The sequence below is a fragment of the Triturus cristatus genome, chromosome 6 (genome assembly GCF_964204655.1).
Source record: "Triturus cristatus chromosome 6, aTriCri1.1, whole genome shotgun sequence".
Classification (NCBI taxonomy): Eukaryota; Metazoa; Chordata; class Amphibia; order Caudata; family Salamandridae; genus Triturus; species Triturus cristatus.
In genome coordinates, this window is record NC_140589.1 from 1914053152 (window position 1) to 1914067743 (window position 14592).

Consider the following 14592-nt stretch of genomic DNA (forward strand, 5'->3'; position numbering starts at 1 on the left):
GAAAGGTCAGTTCCTCTGTATCCAGGGAGAGTAACATCGAACGGGACTCCTCCAGGGAGAGGGGTCTTTGTTTTCTAAAATAAGGTGTTAAAAACCAGTTGATGTATTTTAAGTAAAATTTGCAGAAAAATAAAAAATGCAGATCATTCTGTTTGCTGGTACTATCACAGGGGCAGGGGTTACATTCTGTGGTGTGATTATAACCCAAGGGGAAACCCAACAGAAATTTTATGGAGCCTGCCCTTAATCGAAATAACAGAGACCTCTCCCAACTGGACATAGGAAGAGTAAGATAAAGTGGGAGGGGTTGCCTGGGCAGGTCATTCTCCATGTATCTGACAACGGTAGATTTGGATAGTTCCCTTTCCATCCTTTCTGTTTCAAAGAGTGCATATAGTGCATGTTTAACCTCTACATTATCTTGACATCCGATCCTGGAGGGATCTGAGAAAAGATCTCCTTTGTTCACGGCACTTAGTAATTTTAAAACTCCAGCAAGCCATGGGATTGAGAGACCGTGATCACATTTAAGACAATCTTTAATTATATCTTGTGTTAAGGAGGCTGCGTTGTTCCTCCAGATTCTCAACCAGAATAAGGCTGGTCTACTTCTAATAAAATCACAGATGTAAGGGAGGTTTAGCTCTTTGTGACAGATAAATTCAGAGGACGAAATTGGGGCACCCAATACTTTCCTGCAGAAACGTGTCTCTTCTCGTTGGATACCGGGGTTTTTAGCAGGGGCCCAAACTTCAGCCCCGTAAGTGGCGACAGGAATACACTGCAATCTAAAAAAAATTAAAATAGCACTGGTTGCACCTAATTTCTTAGGGCGTGGGAGACTCAATATTGAGTTGATGGCCTTCGAGAACTTACTCGTGGCGTGGGCGAAATGCCCACTCCATGAGTTGTTCGCAGCGAAAGCCACCCCAAGATATATAAAAGAATTTACAGAATCAAGTTTATCAGACCCGATATGGATGGTATTAAGTTTCCATTTACCAGGTCCGCATGACATAACAAAAGATTTTTTAAAATTCACACGCAGATCAAGGCCCTCCATATGATGTACAAAACTTTCCACAAGCAAACGGAGGGCGTTAGGGGTGCGGCCCATAAGGACCGCATCATCTGCGTATAGTAAAACTGGCAAAGGATGCCCCTGGACAATTGGGACATCTCTAGTTACTTGTTTTAAAACCTTTGCTATGCCATTGATATAGATGATAAACAACAGGGGTGCTAAAACGCACCCCTGTCTAACCCCCCCACCTGTGAGTAATGCCAGCCGCGACTGCTGATGACCTCTTTTGGGACCTTCACAGACCCCACCACTCACAAGAGAGCGTGATGCAGAGAAGCGATCTAAACCTTATGCTGCCAGGAGTGGAAGGGTAAGTGCATTGATAGACAGGGCTTCCAAGGGGTGGAGTGAGATGACGTGAATAATAATATTATCCAATTGAAGTGCAGTTGTAGAGTTGTGGTACAAATTCTGCAGTAAATGATAGTACCTATACTGGTTAATACCCAGTGATTACTAGCGCCCGACGCAAAGGCTGAACACTATGTCCTGTGCTCATTGTGCCGTAAGACGCCTGATGCACCTCACTGATGGCGAAGCAGGATGGAGCCGCATGTTTGCTCATTCAGAGAGGATAAGGCCTAGCAGATCACGGTGGAACCGCCCCTACTGCAGTGAGCGCCAAGAGTGATTTGCATTTAATTGTGGCATATGGTTGGTCTGTAGTAGCAAAGTGAGCAAAAATCAGTGAACTGGAATGTAGCGAAGAGTAATCACCAATGGCTGGGATTAATTCAAGCATTAGGACAGTCACTTTGTTGATCGTATCGCTAGAGGTTGCCTGATGCACTTTTTTAGTGTCTTTCAGAGGAATCAATCTGGCCTGGCAAAGAGGAAAATAAGGAGTGCACGCCGTTAAACTATAGATACCGGCAGGATCCAGAGCCCGAGTGGAGCAGGCATCCTTTGGAGGGAGATAGACCATGCAAAGCCCTCCTACCATATACAGGTAAGATTGAGAGCCCGAGTGAGAGCAGGCATCCTTTGGAGGGGGAAAGACCATGCAAAGCCCTCCTATCATACACAGGCACAATTGAGAGGGTGAGTGAGAGCAGGCATTCTTTGGAGGTGGATAGACCATACAAAGCCCTCCTACCATATACAGGTAAGATTGAGAGCATGAATGAGAGCAGGGATCAGTTGGAGGGGGATAGACCATGCAAAGCCCTCCTGCCATACACAGGCAGGATCCAGAGCCCAAGTGGAGCAGGCATCAGTTGGAGGGGGACAGGCCATGCAAAGCCCTCCTACCAGATCCAGAATCCTGAAGACCAGCTTATACCTTGTTGGTCCAACAGCTCAACCACCTGCAATCACCACATAGATGTCTTCTTCATCCTTCCGAGCACAGCCTGGTTGCTGCACCCTTGAGTTATGATTTAAGTGGCCAGAAACCATCTGTCTTTCCCAATATCTTTCCCAAGGTTGCTTTTCACTCCTTGTCCCTCTCCAATACTTCTCTTTTCTTAACCACCACAACTTTCTTATTGGTCTCTGCACAGAAAGAAACAGTGTCTGAGTTGTCAGCACAGATAGCAACGGATAATTGTGCTTGATCACTCCCCATACACACCAAAAATACAACTTTCAGGCTTTATTCAGTACATTGGCACTACCAGCAAGTGCCGCCCTAAGGCTTTCTTACCTCGCCAAAAAGCATCAGCCCTGTGCACAGGAAACAGATACACCAAACGAAACCAGATCTTTCATCATATGTTTACATTCCTTTGACAGCATCAAAACAGGCGTTTTGGTCCCAATATATGTGTATGCCGATATTCCGAATAATGTGACACCATGGGAACTACAGGCTGATGGACATAGAGGATTCTGTTCTGAGTGTGGTCTTGTGTTCTTGTCCGATACTTTTTATTCAAATCTTTACATTTGCCAGACTTGCATACCTCAGGTGGCACACACAAGAGAAGCATCGCATTGGTGGTGCAACTCACAGCGAAGGGTAAGTGACAGGGTGTCAGTGCGCATACCCATGTGCCTGTTTGTTTTGTTCCCACTGTGTGCTTGGTTATAATGTTCTCACAAAGGAATCCTCTTCAAATCGACTGTAATCTTTTATACCCTCCTTCCCCTAAATCATCTACCATATCATTAAAGTAATTTTCCTCTGCACCACTGAAGACACCATTTAGTTTTAAGGGGCAAACTTACTATTCACGCAGTGCAGTGCAGCAAGCATGGTTGCTGTGCTGCATTGTGTGAAAGGAAGAGTGTGGACAGTACCATATCTATAAAGATTCGGCACTGCTGCTCTCTACCCAAGCGCTGGTTCTTAAGTATGTCTAGCTCTAAGCACAGTCCTGTGCACTATAGTGCGAAGATGTTGTGCAACTCTAGAATATGTTTTGTACTAGAAAGAAACCCTTTCAGTTAAAGTGATTTGCTGAGACGTGTATTTTAACTTTCCCACTTTCTATGTCTTCTGTACGCACAAGCAAAGACTGAAAATGTTGTACCCAAAAACTTATTTTCACCGACGTTGCCTCCAGAGGGAGGCTATCATTTTTTGGAGCATCGGCCTGTGTACCCTTTATAGTATATTGGATAGTATATTGGACTTTGTCTCAAACTCCATTTGTGGTTTCATAGGAATTCCCATGTGTCATCCTTGGAATGCCCCTTGGCACAAATAAAGCTACTCTGCTTTACGTTTATTCAACTTTCCAGCAGAAATAAATCTTTGCGCTCAAAAGTACCTTATCAGGAGTATTTCTTTTTGTGACTTGCACCGGTGCAAAGGCTTGATACATCTGCCTCTACATTCTTATTTCATTTAACATACACTGATGTCACTTCCATCCACCTTGCTTTATGTAACTACTTCACGCGTACACCATGCTTATTGACAAACATTAATGTTTATTTGTTTAGTTAAGCTCTGTACATGATGGCTTCATACAGAATGAGAGTTACTGCATGACTTTCACATTGTTTTTAATTGTATTGGTAAGTGACGGTACAAGTGTGGAGGGAGGATATTGCAAAGCGAGGGCCTTCACATCAGTTTCTACCGTTGGCTCCAGCTGTTTAGGCAAGAATACTAAACACGAAGAAGGCACGCGCTGCACAGAGCCATATTCAGAAATGGTAGCCCACTTCTGTTAATCTGGCACTGTTTGTGCACTCTGTACTGTCCTAGCTGGGACTGGGAACTGTGCCCAGCCGTTTGTCCCTCATCCCACTGCTAGAAGGTTGACTGCTTTGAATCCTAGATGGCAAGCTGGTGGAGCTTGAATTTGTACTGTAGGTATCAGAGTGCTGAACATTCAGGGCAGTTTGAAGCTTAGGAAAAGTGAGACTTGTTAGTTGAGGTGTGACTGGTCGGGGCTTTTGCATGAAGAAAAGAAAGGTGAATGAACGTGTTTGAGGTTTTCATAGTCTTTTAGTCTGATGGGAGGAGATCTGAGTGATATACAGGGCATTGCTGTAGTCACATTTGCTAGTGTCCCTACTATGGGGAGAGGTGATTTGTTGTGATTTGGGACAGAAATTTTGAGGAACTTTTTTGGGGAGAAGGTGGTATTGACCATTGTTTCTGTCAGTTAGGAGGGTCTGGGACTAAATCATGAAAAGGTTCCTGCCTTTGGTTGTGATGGAAAAATGTCACCAAGATGTGGCAGAGTGACATTATTTTTTAAGGGATGTGTGGTGCCGCAGCACCAGGATTTCTGTTGTTAATCCAGTGAGCTTCAGGTTGCTCTGACTCATCCACATCTCTGTTGCTTTGAGGTCTTCGGTCACATTGGTGGATTGTTTTCTTTGTCCCACAGGTACATCTACCTGCTATCATCTTAGGAGTGGGAGGGAAGGTTGTGGTTTATTAGGAGTCCCATGGGGGGGCTTCAGGTAATTATTAAAGTGAGGTATAGGAGAGAAGCTCTGGTACTCCTCATGTGACCTCTCAGGGTATAAGAATTCAAAACATTGCACTGGAGGGGTCACTGAAGTGTGAAACAGACTGAAGTCAGAATCGGAAGATGAGACAAAGTGGTTGAGAAGGATCAACATGCTTTGGGAGCCTTGGTTAGCTGAACCACACAAGACGGTCCTTGTATTCACCAGAGCGATTTCTGTTCCACAGTAATGACAACATTCAGATTTGTTCTCATAAGAAAATACATTCATTATTAGTTTTAAATCTTACGAAAGGTTGTTAGCTTTTGCTGTTACATTTTGTGTAAGTGTGTGGCGCATTAATGGGTGCCGTAACATTGAGTTAATTTTCCTTGTTTGGGTAATTCCATGTGAATTTTGAGCAAAATAATGCAAAAGCGCCATAATGATCATTTTTGAAGGTTAATAATAAGATAAAGAGGTTTAAACATCCTAAGCAGCTGTTTCCGAGTGATGCTTTCTTTGCCCTCAAGGATGAATCCCATTCTACGGTTCATAAGTGCGCAAACGTCTGAGCTTTACTTGGGTGGTGAAGCTTGTCTAGAAATGGGACTTTTAATCACTTTAATTTTCATCTGCTGACCTCCCCAGTGAGGCATTCATAGGAATGCTTATGTTGTACAAACTCTGCTTGCCTTGTGAAAGTTTATCTCAAGCCTCACAATCTAAAGTGGATTCTGGAATGTACCGTACTTCATGCAGTGTAAAGTGGACACTGGAAGCAGCATGACAATGAGAGTCTATAATGCTTCTACCGTTTATGCAGAGCAAGGTCGGGGGACCGATGAGTGATGAACAGAGAGGGATATTTTGGGGTGTGCAGAGAGGTAATTTGTGTGTGTAGAGTGACACAATACTTCGAGTCTTTCACTAATGCTATTTATTGTGTCTTTGAAGCACTCACTGTGGCATGGAACATCTGGAATATTTTAGAAGTGCAGCCCTACAATTATCAACCACATCTATCATCGTTCTGGGAGAGAAAGGGTAAGTGACAGAGAATATCAGTGGATAGATGTGAACCGCATTTCTTTGGCTTCACCTGCATGCACTGTTGTTGTCCTTCAGGAATTGGTGTCTAAGATCCAACCTCATTTCCAGCCACCTGCTGCTCCTCATCTGTAACTGCGATGTCCAATCTGTGAACTACAGCGGCTCCATGACTGTCCTGTAATTCACCTGCTCTCACCACACTGACATCACGTCTATCTTTCCTGGCCCTGTCTGGCTGGCTTTTCTTTCCACCACGGTTCTTACCTGCCAGAACCTGTGGCTCCTGTTCTTTACCCACCTTAACACTTAATAGCCAGACTTATTGGCTTTGCCATTGAATGCCGATGCTGTATCTATATTACAGATGCATTGTGGAACCATATTTAATATATGTATTGTTATACATCATTTTAAAGTGTAATTGAAAGCTGAGCTGATCTTAATCCATAAATGGCCTTGTGAGAAAATTCACGAGGGTCTCACCTGTGTAACGCCATGAGAGGATCTTCCCCGTAGAGCCCGTACTCATTTCAACGTTCGGAGTATGAAGGACCATGAAGGACTACAAAATCCATTCCCCTATTCTGTCTCTCCACAGCGAGACGTCAACATGACCCCGGAAGTAGGCGGGCACAACTGCGGAAGTTCTGGCAGCCGCCCAATGAAAAGAGGGGAAATCAAACAGGAAGCGTCTTGGACCGGTGGCGAAGGAGCAGCAGGAACGAAGTCGGGAGACGGAAAGCCGGAGAAAGAAGATGGACACGGCAGGCAAACACCCGAAGGAAACCCGAGGACGCCCTGGAAGAAGGAGACGCGGAACCGGACGAACGGTGGTGTGAAGGGTGGCGGTGTCCGCCGGAGGATGCTGGAGAGCGGCCGCAGCTCAGGAAAGATGCGACGGAGCCGGTGAGTGGTAGCGTCTCGAGGGACCAGAGGCAGGGTGCGAGGGAGGCAGGTGGCAAGCACGAGAAAGGGCACAGGTAGCGAAGTGGGGATTCTGCCTCAGTAGTAACCGTGTGTTGCACGCCCGTATATTTCGATTTTTCTTGAACAGGTGGCACTTCCTTTAATAGCGTGACTTCCTTAAATAGCGGGACAGATAACAAGCCTAATTTCCTGCTGCACTCCAGTTATGGGACTAATAGATTTCCTAGGAGCAAACCCAAACCCTGCACTAGTCTGTAAAAGCACTTCAAGGTGTGGTGACGGGTATTTGGTACTAATTGACCTTATAGAACAGTAACTGACAGCTCCCTCTTTCCCTCTCTTATGAGCCTCCGGGGAGAACACCTTTATACTGAAGAGGAGGAGCCGGGAACACCAACCTCTGGATCCCCATCAAGCTAAGCCAAATCCAGAGATGAGCAGGAAGAAAAACATCCTTTACAACCTACCACTTCTACTATTGCTAATAAAAATCGTCCTTTTGGAAAATATATTCAGCCTCCTCGCCTGTTTGTCAAACCTGCCCTCCCACAGGCCTTTCTTGAAAAAACAAACTATTCCTGCACTATTTTTGATAACCTTGCAATAAATTACAGAACAAAGTACTATACTCCCATAGTCTACATTTGGAAAACTTGTCAGAATGTATGTATTCATTACTGCAAAATAGCGTGAATCAGTTTGCCCCAAGTCTAAATCTGCAGAAAAGAAGCACACATTTGCCCTGTACTGTTTTATTTGTATCAGTGCAAACGTCTGTGGTCTTTAGAACTTTTTTTGTTCAAGTTACCTAAAAATGTAAACGTTTTTTTGTTACATTAGCCCTAACTGAAATGTATATTTCTATATTTTTCTTTTCTAGATGACAGAGCTTTTCTTTGAAAATATGTCTGCTTCCAGCGCAAGCACCAGCACAAATAAATATCGTTGCTCTAGTGATGGAAATTAGAGAATAAAAATAATGTTGTCAAGATGCATATTGGAAATTAAAATAATGCTGCTGTCTAGATGTGGTTTTGTGTTGCATCACTTCATTCTGTTTCATGCTGCCCAGTCTAGCTGTAAACCGTTCATACTCTTACTGACAGTTTGAATAAAAGTGAAAGCAGTGGAAATTGAGGTTGTGATTTTGAGGAACATTTATGATGAAACAAAGTGTTGTGCTTCCATTGTGCCTGAGCTTAGATTGGAATAATTCCAAAATGCTGGGCATAGGTCCCCGTCCCAACTAAGATGGTGTACATAGTGCACAAACTGTGCTTTCATACCAGAAGTGGACTACCGTGTCTGTGCATGGCTCTGTGCAGTGAGCGGCTGCCAGGAGCGACTTCTTCATGTGTAGTACTCTTGCCTAAACACTGCTAACAAACACCTGCACCAGACGATTTATTCATCCCAGACATGACAGAGGTTTTTGTGATGGCCGGATAAGCAACATGAAGAGAAGCCCTAAGGACGCAGGGCCTGTTTTAGAGTTTGGCGCATTGGGGTTACTCCGTGACGGACGTGGTGGATATCCCATCCGCAAATTACAATGCCAATATATCCAGTCGAACTTATAATACGGCGGACGGGATATCCCTCACGTTTGTGACATAGTGACCTGTCCACCAAGCTCTAAATCTACCCATTGTTTAAAATATGTGCTGCAGAGAAAAAGAAAACTCTGCACACTCAGCAGATGCTGAGCTAGTGGTATTAGCCGGGTTTGCTGACTCATCATTAGTAAGCATTGGCAAAGCTAATAGGCTTCTCCTTTATAAAGTGAGTACTGAGCGACTGGCTTTGTGAAAGATTAGTTAGAAAAGTTATATTGAAGGAAAAGCAAATTCTTTTCTTAAAAGTATCTCAAAACTGAACATTGAGTTCAATATTGTCAATCTTTATAAATAACATGTTTTTTTAAATTAAATTCACACAGAATGCTCGTGCCACAATTTAAATAGCCTATTGCATGTGGTCCAGCTTCAAAATAACAGTGAGGACTAGTTGCAGGCAGGGAAAAGAACAGCTGCCTGAGGAAGTGTCAGAATTTAAAGGGAGTCATTAACTTTCCATCCAATGAGGAACGGAAACACTCAAGTCGTTTTGTCTGTGCAACAGCCTAAGAAAGTGATTCATGTGACTTTGGGAAAAGACATTTCTATAGTCAAGAGCCGAAAACACTGCTGAAAGAGTGCAGTAGCCTGGCCCTCCCCCAGGAACATAAATGCTGCCTTTGTTTATAATGACCTGGGCTTGGATGAAACATATGGAAGGCGACAGATGAAACAAAACCAGCATTAGCAAGTTTGCCATTTAGTCAACTAGGCAAATATAGACCTGCTGCTGTGTCTTTATGGATTGGGGGGAGGGGCGGAAAGCAACCTCAGCAATACTCGAAGGCAGGGATGTGAGAGGACCCAGGGAACTATTTAGCATTATCAAAAATCACACAGCTTCTGCTCCCCCCAAATTGTTGGCCTCAATCGAAAGATGCGATGAAATTGCTAACAACGTTTCCGAAAAAATCGCCAAGATTGACCAATCCTTTGCCTTATCCCTCCCACCACAGTGCTCTTCACCTCTCACTGACCTCCCATCCAAGTCTTCTTTTAAACCCTTGCCCCTGCCTCACCCTGTTCATCTCCCTCCCGCTGTCTCCCCTCCCGAACATGTCCTCACCAGCCCACTGCTAAAAAATAATGCATCTTGGCTTAACTTCACCCCAGTTACAGAGCGTGAAGTCCTCAACATCATCACTAAGCTTAAACCCTCCTCTCATTGCTTGGACCCTCTCCCCGCTAATCTTGTTCAAGATTTAAAGCGTATCATCGCACCTTATTGGACCACCATCATCAACTCCTCCTTGGCCACAGGGCGTGCCCCTGTTTCCCTCCAGCCTTTCCAAATCACTCCCATCCTCAAAAATGCTACTGCCGACCCCACCGACCTTAACAATCTGCGTCCTATCTCTAATCTCCCTCTTCTATCCAAAGCCCTCGAAAAATGCGCCTTGCTCCAACTGGAGAAGCACATTGAATCTGTTTGCCTTATGGACACAGTCAGGCTTTAGAAAGGGCTGCAGTACAGAAACTGCTATGCTCAACATTGTTGATGGCATCCATCACTCTCTCGACAAAGGGGAGGCCTCCCATCTCATTCTTCTTGACCTCTCTGCAGCTTTCAATACCGTTAAACACTCCGCCGTACTCAACACCCTCAAAGTTCGTTTTGGCTTCAATGGTCTAGTACTTAAATGGTTCACCTCCTTCTTTCAGCACAGAAGCCAACAAATTACAATCAGCAGTTGCCTCTCGAAACCTATTCCTGTCTCCCTGGGTGTGCCCGAGGGTTCTATTCTCTCTCTCCCTATTTAACCTCTTCATGGAACCCCTCACCCTCATTCTCAAGCAAGCAGGAATCAAATACCACCTCTATGCTGACGATACCCAGATGTATTACAGGATCAAATCTGAAGCTGACATTCTGCACCTCAATGATACCCTGACTAAGATTCAACACTGGTTCCAGCATAATCACCTTAAGCTCAACCCTAAAAAAACGGAAGTCATTCTCTTCGATCCTAAAAACAACCGGCTCCCCATCCAACTCTGGATCTCTGACCTTAAAGCTCTCAACTGCTCTCTGTCCACTTCTAAATCAGTTAAATCCCTCGGAATAAGCATTGACCACAACCTCAGCCTTTCTCCCCACATAACAAATACGTCCAAAGGCGCTCTCTTCACTCTACACCACCTCAAGAAAGTTAAACCCTTCATTCCTGCTGATGACTTCAAATTAGTTGTTCAATCACTAGTACTTTCTAGATTGGACTACGGTAATGCCAGTCTCTCTGGAACACCGAAAGCCCACTTAGCACCAATCAAATCTGTCCTTAACCTTGCGGCATGGCTTATTCCGGATTGCAAGCGGTTTGACCACATCTCCCCCATCCTCAAAGATCTCAAATGGCTCCCATTGAAGGCAGATCCACCTACAAGAATGCTTGCATTTCACATAAAGCCTTGCGTCATCACACCCCATTGTATCTATCAGACAAACTCCACAAAGCGGGCTGCACTCGAGAAATGAGGAGCACAAATACACGTGTGCTAGTACTGCCCTTGGTAAAAAAGAAAGCTACCCAGTCTCGCTCTTTCTCCGGAAATTCTCCCACTATTTGGAACTCTCTCCCCAAAGATCTACGCTGCAATCCCTCCTACCTCAGCTTCAAAAAAGAGCTCAAGCGGCACCTTCTCAACAAATACTGGGGTCCTTAATCGTGCCACCAAACAGGGGCTCACATCCTGCCCAAGATGGTGCCATGTTCTCTCCACTTTAGACCTGACCTACACTGTCCCCCCCCATCCCTGACCACCCACGCTAGCTTAACTATTAATTACCGGATCCGGCCTAAATGTTCACCTTATTTTCTTGTTCATGTAATTACGGTCCTTTGCATATTGTTCTTATTGTCTTGCATATTACCTTTTCACACTAATGTTATTTTGCAATTTGTTCCTCTCTCAACCCTTGTAAAGCACTCTGATACCTTTGGGTCTAGCCAGCGCTATATAAAACTGTTAAAATAAATATATAAATAAAGGAAAGCAGCATATGAGGAGACATGAAGTGATGTAAGCTTTGTGTTTTTCTGCTTCTGTGCCCCGAATTGCATTTCATTTGTTCATTCATGTATAAACGCACACATCATGAATGCATATTCATTTAGTATCATTTATATGTTTATTCGTTTTGTTAACTTTATTCGACAGTAAGTCATAAAAGTATCACAAATATACATACAACCTATTACAAGTCATAAAAACAAATTTATAAATAATTAAAATTGTAAAAAGCCATTAAACTACATATAATTAATGTCGAATGATTTTTTTTTAAAAATAGGGATGGAAGAAAGATCACCATAGCTCAATTAATTATACCTTGGGCAAGCCTCCATATCCTAATACTATTCGAATTTCATATACCTAGCAGTCTTCCTTGGCTCGAATTAACCATACCCATTTCAGGAATTTTGCCACGGCTAATGCAATTGGGAGGCTAGGATCAGTGCATAATATTCTTAATGCCTCCTCATGTTTCCGTAAACCAATGAGGCGGCATATTGGTTTAACCCATTTATTTCTTGGGCCTGCATATAATGGGCAAAAAAACATGAAATGGCTCATCGTCTCTTTCTTATCCTTACATTTAGGGCATTTGTCACCATCAGTCCCCACCCATCTAGACGTAAATGCCCTAATGGGAAGGATTCCTGTCCTAAATTGAAAATGAAGCTTCCGGTCTATTGGTTTCTCTATTACATCCCAGTAGGGTTCCAATAGTGGGTAAGATTTAAATTCGAGGAAACGCTCTGTGAGATGAGTGGAAACATTTACATAACACTTTTCGGTGAAAATCATCTCCCAATAAATTTTCTTAATTTCTGCCTTGGAGGGAAAAACAGTGTTTATTGGGTCATCCCACAGATCCCTCAACCCCATTCTCCCTAATAGAGATCTAATTGATTTCAACCACTTAATTTTATGAAAGCAAGCCTTCTCTATCACTTTCTTGAGACCCCTTGCATAATGGTAAAATTCCTCCCTGGTCCATAGCCTACGCCAATATAATACTGGTCGCAGCATGGTAAGATCATACACAGACTTCTTATCAAGATCACAAAACAGGGTGTTGCAGGGATTCTGCTTATACACAGAACTATGCGCAGGAAACCAGGACCTCAGAGAATTGTGGTGTACCAGAAACTCCCCTCAGAACCAAGAACCCCTATCCGACTAGCTTAGTGTCACATTCGTTATCCGAGATTTAGCTTGGGGGTCCCAATGTATAGACAACCCAGAACAAGCGACTTAGATACTCTCAGGAGTGGTGGTAATCCGAAATACCCGTTGGTAGCTATATATCAGTCCACAACAGAATAACAAAGACACGGTAAAGTTTAAAGAGTTTATTTTATAAACCTCGCGTCCTAAGATGCAGTACTTTGGCTAACACAAGCAGACAAATGGTTAGGATTAGCACCATCAGCATTGTTACAATACCATAGAAAATGAAAGGAGCAATCATAATAATAATGACAGTGGAAAGCAACCACCCTCCTTTCTCTAACAACTAATAAGGTATTATTAGACTAATAGAAGGTCTCTTAGGCTTGCATGGGGGACCCCATACCTTATATATCAGCTTAGTGGAATCACATCACAGGATCAGCTAGGCTCTCTCCTGCAACAGCTCTTCGTTTCGAATGTAACAGAAAACCTGCTGCTCTGTAATATTAAAGGGCTCATCTTTCAGGTATTGGCAGCTGTATGTATGTTATGGGTAAGAAGTGGTACGATCAACCTGAACACAACAACCTGCCCCGTCTAGTGACCCAGACTCGTTCTTTACACGGTGTACAGACCAAGGTCACAGCTCACTGTTAAGGATGTTAAACAACAGACGGTTCTCATGTGAAGCAAAGTCGAGTCAGCAGTTCTCGAATGAATAACATGTAACAACAGTGTCGCGTGCAAAAGCAGCAGAAGCGGCAAGCTGGCTTTCTAACAGCCATCGAGGTTATGCTAACTTAGCGTTGTACATAGGGAGTGGTTAACCCATACTACACCCCCCTTGATCGGACTACTAACCACTAGGGGCGCACTTAGCAAGAACGCAGAGTTCAAGTTAGAAAGAACGGAACCAAGGGCATGAACTGTAAGTCCATATAAGGTAAGTGTAAAGTTCGAAAGGAAAAAAAAAATCAAAAACCAAAAAAGATGTCGTCAGGTGGAAAAAAAACATGAAAAAATGGGGAAAAAACGACATTGATCGATACATCATGGGTCGACCAAGAGAAAAAGTCAATCCATAAAGGTATAGGCACAATAAGTTGCAACAGCCTCCAAGAGGAAATCATTGGAGCGTTCCGCAAAAGTATCTGCCATCCAGTTCAGCAAGGGAAAGGAACACACGTGTTCATTCACAATAGGAGCTTCCAGCACCACACGGGGACAAGAGGAAGGTTCCTCGATATAACTCAGTTCCAGAAAGTCAATCGCAGCCTCTTCAATGGCCTAATTTCCAAGGACTCCATGTGCCGCACCCAAGGCCATAAACCCAACACCAGAACATTCATACTCATGAGCCGTTAAGGGGCCCATCAGTTGACCAAAATCCGGTACAGGTGACACCGAGGTTGACAGGCATAAATCCAGAGCCCACTGGAATGGACAATCCAGGCAGTGAAAAACGGGTTGCACACAAGTAAAGAAGGGAAACCGGAAAGACAATCCATACGCGACACTTAAAGTCGCCAGGGGCAACGTGCCATAGTATTCAAGCATCCGGTTACGCAGATGAAACAGCCGGGGCATGTTGTCTCTGTACGCAAGTTGCGCAGCCAATGCGTAGGACGCAAACCAGCAAAAGTATTCCAGCAATAAGGGCGAGAAGCAAAGGAAGACCTCCGAAGACACTGGAAAAAATAGAATGAAAAAATGCGGGAATCACACCAAAAATAGTCTGAAAGGAGGTCACGAGACCGGAGCCCACTAGTTCAAAAAAATGAACTATGCCAGTCGTAGACGAGGTATTAAAGATAGTCTGTATCAATGTTCCAAAATGGTAGGGGAGGTCAGTATTCAAAAGCGCCTGCACCTCCGTGCGGG

The 14592-nt window shown here is 43.9% G+C and overlaps 1 protein-coding gene across 4 annotated transcripts in view; it reads left to right on the plus strand.

The window, feature by feature from the left end:
* The window catches only part of LOC146822440 (uncharacterized), a 65329-nt gene extending 57376 nt beyond the window's left edge, over positions 1-7953 (plus strand). For all 4 annotated transcript variants that reach the window (XM_085613546.1, XM_085613549.1, XM_085613547.1 and 1 more), the window contains 4 exons: positions 1883-2033; positions 5894-5983; positions 6588-6895; positions 7797-7953. In XM_085613546.1, coding sequence (XP_085469672.1) covers positions 1883-2033; positions 5894-5983; positions 6588-6895; positions 7797-7883 — 636 coding nt within the window. In that variant the 3' untranslated portion in view covers positions 7884-7953. The remainder of the gene's footprint in view (positions 1-1882; positions 2034-5893; positions 5984-6587; positions 6896-7796) is intronic.
* Positions 7954-14592: the final 6639 nt, after the last annotated feature.